Genomic DNA, 8,323 nt, shown 5'->3' on the forward strand with positions numbered 1-8,323 from the left:
TTTACATTCTTTCGCACCATATCAACTTTTTAGTACGTGTATTATGTGAATCATTATCCTTGGCCTTTTGAAACAATAATGACATTGAGAGGGCGTTTGGATTCACGTCCAGCCCACGTCCACGTTTTGGAGACTTTTTTTTTTTTTTTTTTTTTTAAAGCAGCCGCACATATTGACTTTTAGTTATGAACAGTACACAAAATTACTGTTCATGGGTCCCACAAATTTCACTTTTCATCAACTTTTTCATTAAAAATGGGTCCCACAATACTATTCACACATTTAAAAATTATTTTGCTACAGTGTTTTCAGTTTTCAGTTTTCAGTTTCAGCAAAATAAGTTCTATCCAAACAGACCCTCAGGTCTTTAACGATTAAATAAGATATATAAGATTTAATTATTATTTACACTAAAAACTTTTTTTTTTTTTTTTTAATAGTAAAGAGCTATCATCAGACGTGGATGTCATAAATTGAACTCCCTCAAAAAAAAATTTTATAAAAACTTTGGTGGGATCCACAGACAAATATGACTACAAGTCTTTTTTATGATTTTCTTTGTGGGTGGTAGGGGAGGAGGAAATAATCACAATGAGTAATGTTAGGGCTACAATTTTTGTCGCAACTTATCTACATGACGAGTTGTAAATGATAGACTTAACACCACTTTTATTCCACCACTCCCAACTTGTCATATGAGCAAATTATAGTAAAATTTGTGACAAAAATTATAGTTTTAGCAATTTCTAATCAAAAGTTTAGATAGGTTCTATCAACCAGTCAATCCATTTTTTGACAAACCATAAGAGTCCGATGACAAAAAAGCAAATTTGAGTGTTTATTAGCATAACTTTTTTAGTATAAAAAATTAAGGGGCACAAGCGAAACAGAAAAACAGTTTATATGGTGTGAGATTTTGTTTTCTTAAGCCTGTTGTTGGAGTTATATTAGATGTTTCAATGAATAATGAACAGTGACCAATTTATAAAATGTGTACAAAAACTCAACAAATTTAAACCAAACCAAACCAAAATGATAGTTACAATCGCTCTTTCATTATCTCCGTTTGAGTCTTAATCCCCGTTTATACCAAAAACTAATTGCAGTATAAACTAAATGGTGTTGGTTTATGATAAAATATAATCCCCAGAAACGAACCCTATAAACTAAAATTATCTGTATAGACATTCCTCCCATTCTCGACTATAAAAATAAAAATAAAAACATAACTTTTTGTGTATGTATTACCTTTTAGATTTCTCACAGTATTTAATGGAACCGGTCAACAGTTTCGATTATAACTCAACTACAACAATGGATGATTGGAAATTTGAACGGCAATTCTCCTTGTAACAGAGGATAGACAATTTCAAAATGTGACAAGGCTCTTGACAAGTTGTTACGTGTCAAGTCAATTTTTTTTCTTTTTTTGGGGAGGGGGGGGGGGGGTGAAGGAATAGAAATAATATCATACAAAATCAAACAATGAAATCCATTAACTGGTGAGAAAACAATATACAGGCCCCACAGATAGGGGCAAATCACTCACAAAACATGCTTAATAACATTACATTCTTGCCAAATTGAAGGCTTTAGATTTAGCACTCACACATGCTGACTGCTACACATGCATCGTCATTAACAATAATCTGAATGGGACTCGTAAAAATCACTTGGGCATGGTGACATGACCTCTTGCTCTAGCAACTGCACTACCTGGTTCATTGATGGTCGATCATCTGGGATCGCATCTGTGCATCTGGCAGCTATTTCTAGAACTGCTTCTACAGTTTCAATATCTACATCTTTGCACCTTTTATCCACTACATCTTCCAGTCGGTTTTCTCTCAACAGTGTATTCATCTGCAAGTGATAAATCATAAGAACCTAACAATCATTGCAAAATCTGAAGACAAGAAAGGGGAGAATAAAGGAACAAAATTTTTGAAGAGCATACCCAACCAACAACATTTAAGCCTCTTTTCACAAAAGACGGATCAGTAGGTCTCTTCCCAGTTACAAGCTCTAGCAAGAGGACTCCGAAGCTATATACATCTGACTTCTCTGTGGCTCTCCCACTTTGCAAATACTCTATGATAGTAAATATTAGCAATGAATCAGTTAGTCAAAAATACCCATTGGGATCAAATAAAGAGTAAAAAATATCAATTTTTTATTATGGAAGCTATATTGTCTTTTGCCCATAGTAAACTGCAATGTGTGAGGAAAACTAACATAGCATCATTTTGTTATATTTTCTGTTGGTTCGGACCACTTATTTTTTTAGGCAGTCACATGAACAATAGATTTCCTCCCCATTGCCCAATACACCAGCAAGTACCCATTGTCCCTCATATAACCAACCTAAGCTTCCCAAAATATTACAACAGTTTTGAATTGCCAGATTGGTCTGGGATACAATTATACAATTAAGTACCTTGGGACTGTTCAGATCCTTGAATGGGTTATAACCTATGAAGCACGGGTGCGGGTGCGGGTGCGGGTGCGGGAGCGGTAGCAAGACTCGGCAATTTTTCAAAAGGTGGGTGTGGGTGCAGGTGCGGGTGCGGCGGAACTCGGCAATTAAAAAATTATTAAAAATATTTTTATTTATATTTTCTATATATTTTTACTATTAAAATATTCTTAAAAAACATATTACTATGCCTTGATTCACAAAACAAAGAAAGAAGAAAGCAAGAAACACAAAACAAAACACAAAACCAAAAAGAAAACACAAAAGAAGCAACAAAGATTCAAAATAAAATTGAGGAATGACAGATTTAGGGTTTTTGGGTCTCATTTAGAGCCAATTTCGGCCATTTCGGGCCTGTTTCAACCGTTTCGGTCGCCGGCCGATACGGCCCGATTCTGGCCAAATCGGCGCCGAGTCAGCGCGATTCAAGCCGCGTTGGCACGAGTTGGCTGAAAAAAAAAAAAAAAAAAAACACGTGGCAGACGCGGCCCGACGCAGCACTGACACGCAAGCAGCGGCGTCCCTCGCGCATCGCCACGTCGGACGCGGGTGTGGCACCTTCGGCACCGCATCCGTGCATCATAGGTTATAACTTTTAAGTGTAAAACCCAAGCCCTCCCCAAATAACAACCAAGGTAGTTTAGGCACTTATAAAGCCAACGTTCGCTCCTTTAACAATGTGGGACACAACCCACAAGTAGATCATTAAAGGGTTTTTTTCATTTTTTTGCCAAGTAATTAAGGCGAATGAGAGTAGATGAAGGCCTTATAAGTGAAACCCCAAGCCACCCCAAAAGTACACTCTTACTCCCAACCTCTCATGATATATTCAATCTATATTCCAATATTCCACAATTAAAGATAAGCAAAATAAATGGGAAGATTCAAAATACGCACCTGGTGCTAAATAGCCAAAAGTGCCAGCAACCACGGTTGTGACATGGGCATCCTCATCAACCAAAAGTTTGGCAAGACCAAAGTCTGAGACACGAGGCTCCAAGTTTTCATCAAGGAGAATGTTGCTGGACTTTATGTCACGATGCACAATCTTTGGAGAGCAGTCATGATGCAAGTATGCCAGACCCCTGGCTGAACCAAGAGCTATTCTCAAACGAGCACTCCAATTCAATAATTGATCTTCAGGCCCATGTTCTAAGGAAGAACAAAAAAAAAAGGATAGAATTAAAATTTGCATTACACTTCAAATTTTAACAATTGCTAAATTTTAGATAGAAATATTAACTTGGATTCATAACTTGCAAAATATTATAATTGACTGAATACACCAAATAGAAAAAGAAAATGAAACAAAAATGCAAAGTTCAGACACCAAAGAATAATTAAATGTAACAATAAAGGGACTGCACTTTAGATGAAAGTATCTTGTACAGCGAGCCTGCACTTTAGGTGAAAGTATACAGCAAGTTCTCTCACAACAAGTGGGCCCCACTCACTGGTGGGGCCCACATGTGAGAGACCTGCTGCAGCAGGTACAGGATATACCTTCTCACGCTTAAGAACCTTTGACAGGGATTTTGGTTAGCAAAATTTCCTTACCTGCTAGTTAGTTTTTTAAATAGCTTTCTTGTATCTTTATTTGGAAATATTAATAGAGATTAAAAATAATTGTTCCAAGAGTATGAAATTAAAACAGACACACACACACACACACACACACACACACACATATATATACCACCAACATGAGAGTTTATTTCTATCATTCTATTCACACATTGATCTTTTTTCATGGCTACACAATCCATGTTTCAGCATGTAAATATGAACCACAAAATTGAAAAGTGAAAACTGTGAAGCATACCATGCAAGAAAGCATCTAAGCTGCCCATAGCCAAATAATCATAGATAAGAAGCTTTGAAGCTGGGAGTCTGCAGTAACCTCGCAGGTTTACTAGATTTATGTGCTTGATGCTACCCAAGATCTCTAACTCCCTCTCAAATACTTGATCTGATCCTTCACGACTCCGATCAATCCTTTTAACAGCAAATGTTCCACAATCATTCATAACCATCCTGTATACAGTACCAAATCCACCCGACCCCACAACATCCTCTTCATTAAGACATTCCAGCTTTTCTATGATCTCACATGACGGGTATGGCAGGTCACCATGGAAAGTAATAAGCTTTGTGCCTGTTCATTATTCATTGGTTTATTGAAAAATGATAAAATGATCCCAAATCACAAAAATAAATAAATAAATATATGCTTAGATTTGAGGAAACATTCAGCTCACTTGCGTCTTTGTCAACTTGCTTTTTGACTTCTGTGTATTTCCTAGCAGCTCTTTCCTTCTTTGATTGTAACCAAACCCAGAGCAAGGCAAGGACAACAACAAGTGCAAGACCCATTGTAGACATTGCACCAATCAACACTCCTTTGATGTAATGAGAGGATCGCTTACTAGGGACTGCTCCACAATAAATAAACCAGAATGACCTTATGTAGATATCTAGTTGCAATATAATCAAAGTGATTTACAGAGCTATAGACCAGATCTACATGGACAACTCATCCACTGACTAATCCAAGAAATCATGATCAAAACTTGCCTGCAGCTTCTTCACTTTCAGCATGTGGTAGCACAACAGGGAATCCCATTGATGTTCGACATGGCCTGTGCACTTGCCGGCCACAGAGGTCAAGATTGCCAATAAACCTATGCATAAACAGGGCGCAACTTTTAAAAAAATGCATGGTATGGAACATAAAACAAATACATCAGAAAGGAAAGCTATAGTATAGAGGGTGCTCACAATTACGTCATTACTGAATAGAAGTATATGGGTGGTGTAGGGGGATCGGGGGTAAGATGCTGACAATTAGTGCAAGGCCAGTGATTACTTTAGTAAGCTAATCGCTTGGTAGGCTTTTGGATTAAGTGGTGTCTCTATATATAATACTAACAACTCAATTGGAGGCTTTCCAAGGTATTCACTCCCCAACAAGTGGTATTAGAGTTCATAGTGGTGTGCAGCAAGGTGGCAAGGTGTTCATGGTCCCTTTCACAATTGGAACAGGGACAGGGCAAGCCTAAAAGGCCCACACAAACTATCCTGAAAAAATGCACAAGGAGTATTGCCAATGGTGCTAGATCACAGTGAAGAGGTTCCCATGGACATGGAAGTAGGAGTCAGGTTCTCATAGATGAGCGTGCAGAGTTGACACGTGATTCAGATGGATGACATACGAGAAGCCCATAGATGATGTGCTAGCGAAGGAAAAGCCCTCAGGCAAGAGGGAGCTAGTAGGACTTGTTCATTGATCCAACTACATTATATTAACCATTCATTTCTCTTATTATTAATTAATGTGGGACTTCACTCACATGTGTACACTCAACAAATAGGAAAATATTGTAAATGTAGACGCAAGAGAGAGAGAAAGTGGGGAGAATTACACAATTTTGCCTAACAGCCTATATCCACAAGTATATGTTGATGTTTACAATGACCCTAAGTAAGCTTTACACTAAATTAGTTTACATAATAAAGTAATATACCTCTAACTATGCCAAAGCCCTACTCTAACTAATGTAACTTGACACTTCCCTCCTTATCTGACCGAAACCCAATGACCAAATGATAATCCACTATGTTGCAAATTTCCTTGCCAAAGTTTCAAACAGAGGTTTACACTTTCAAGCATTGGTATTGGTATGCATTATTTTTAAATGAGCATAGACCTAAGAACTTGGTGATGTAAAGAGTAACTCACGACTTGTTCCCAAATGTGCTTAGAGCTCCAAAATCTGGGATCTCTCCCGAGAAAAAGTTGGTGGACAGGTTCCTGAGACAAATTACAATGTTACAAACTATCATGAAAATATCCAATTTTTTATTTTTCTTACAACATAAAATAAAAATAAAAAGACTAGGCAGCATAGCCATAACTGATTTAACTTACAGGAAGCGCAAACGTGTTAGACGGCCAATAGTCGAAGGTATAGCACCCTTTAACGAATTGCTTGATAAATCCCTATATTTAATTTTGTGGAGTTATAAACCAATCCAGAATTTAAAATTGCATACCTCAATGATAAATACATCTAGTGACATATAGATAACTGAGTGAGACTAACAACAGTACATTCATGTTTAAGCACTCTAGTAAGTGGAACTTGAACAACATCAAGTACAATTTTTAGTGTCTAAGATCTTACAATATGGTGAGATAAGAAAGGTTTCCAATATCCGATGGTATGCCTCCTTGGAGATAATTCGCCCTCAAGTACCTATTGTTGCAGTAATTTCATTTATATCAAGGTGTATCAATAATACAAAATGCAAAAGTGAAGTGAGCGGGGGCATAAAATTATTCAAAAATATATAAATAACATATTAAAATAAAATGGAAATTAGGAAACCAGGTCTACTTACACGGCTCTGAGCTCGGTACAATTGGTGATTTCATTAGGAATAATTCCATGTAAGCTATTCTGATGAAGTGCCCTGGTTCACCACCAAAAAAATATCAAAAATTAAAAAAAGCAAATTAAATGAAGGAGCACATTTCTTTGATATTTTAATGTGAAAAAATTGATGGAAGAACTCAGTTAAAGGAAAAGTTGCTGGGTATTGAACTTACAGTCTCTCCAATCTACTCAGTTTACCAATGCTGGGAGATATAATCCCTCCTAGCTGCATATAAGGTAGATTTCTGAAAAACCCAGAAACAAAACGTAAGAAAAAGATTTAAACTTCAAAGTAAACAGCATAGAAGCAGAAGTGAAAGATTGAAGAAAAGGGTCTGACATACATAGAGCTGACTTGTTGGTCTTGGGGATGACAAGTGATACCAGTCCATTGGCAGGGACTCTCATCAGAAGGTTGCCAATTACTGAGGAGGTTTCTACTGTCATTCAAAGTGCTTTTCATTTCCAATAATGTTAGCCCTGGAACATAAAGATTAAGCAGAAAGATTGTTACTTTAAGCTTCATTTTGTTGCTAATAGAAGCTCACAAAAACATAAAAACAAAAACTTTACTGCTTTCACTTAGTTGAGTGGAGTACTTAGGAAACCAAAGATTCATAGAACTTTAAAAAACAAAGTATTCTTTGTAAATAGTTCTTCACCACTATATTCTCGTTAACCAAACAGTTAGCTCCAAAAATAAAGAAAAATGGATGATGAAACTTAATGGGGCTTACCATCTTGGGTGAGAGCCAGAGAACAAGGGCTCAAAAGGCTAGCTGCATAAACCAGAGAAAAGACACAAACCAACACACCCATCTCCATTCCTCCTTCCAAATGTGTTTTCTGAGTGAAGTTCACTTGCTGCACTCTATGAAAGCCAGAGCATGAGAAAGACAGTCTACACCGTAATGATAACAGTGTTGGGTAGAGTAGAAAGGAAGTTCGAGCCGTGATGATGGTTAAGGATTTCCCATTTGAAAATTTGATAAATTAGTTAAAACTAATAATTAATATTTGAAGCATGAAGAGAGAGAGACAGACAGATTGTAGTACCTAGGGTATTGGTGCAATTTTTTTAAATGGTTGGGATTGATGGTTACAAAAAGTAACATTCAATCTTAACCGTTGATTAAAAATGTAAAAAGTGAAAAGAAAAAAAAAATTTGTGAGGGTAAATGGTGAATTCCGCCGGTGCAATATCTTTTTTACACCGGATCCTAATCCCTTTTTTACAATATTTTGAGCAGAGTGAAAGACAGACTTTTCAAAGTTTGGCATAGAAAGTTGTGCAGAAAGAAAGTAGTAGCCGTTTCCAATGGGAAATTCAAAAAAAATTGTACATTTACATCTAAAACTCTATTCTCTCGTCTAGACAGAGTGTTAAACTCGCTGAGTTTGAAGAACGCGT

The 8,323-nt window shown here is 36.8% G+C and overlaps 1 protein-coding gene across 1 annotated transcript; it reads right to left on the bottom strand.

The window, feature by feature from the left end:
* Window positions 1-1,468: 1,468 nt before the first annotated feature.
* LOC142630611 (LRR receptor-like serine/threonine-protein kinase FEI 2) lies at window positions 1,469-8,077 on the bottom strand. Its single transcript, XM_075804634.1, has 13 exons — window positions 7,650-8,077; window positions 7,257-7,392; window positions 7,086-7,157; window positions 6,878-6,949; window positions 6,661-6,732; window positions 6,405-6,476; window positions 6,216-6,287; window positions 5,051-5,157; window positions 4,735-4,908; window positions 4,299-4,631; window positions 3,374-3,628; window positions 1,958-2,091; window positions 1,469-1,863 (listed from the first exon to the last, which is right to left on the bottom strand). Exons 1-13 carry the CDS (start codon window positions 7,735-7,737, stop codon window positions 1,639-1,641), a joined length of 1,812 nt encoding a protein of 603 aa, XP_075660749.1. The 5' UTR covers window positions 7,738-8,077; the 3' UTR covers window positions 1,469-1,638.
* Window positions 8,078-8,323: the final 246 nt, after the last annotated feature.

This window comes from Castanea sativa, chromosome 4 (assembly GCF_040712315.1).
Source record: "Castanea sativa cultivar Marrone di Chiusa Pesio chromosome 4, ASM4071231v1".
NCBI classification, from domain to species: domain Eukaryota; kingdom Viridiplantae; phylum Streptophyta; class Magnoliopsida; order Fagales; family Fagaceae; genus Castanea; species Castanea sativa.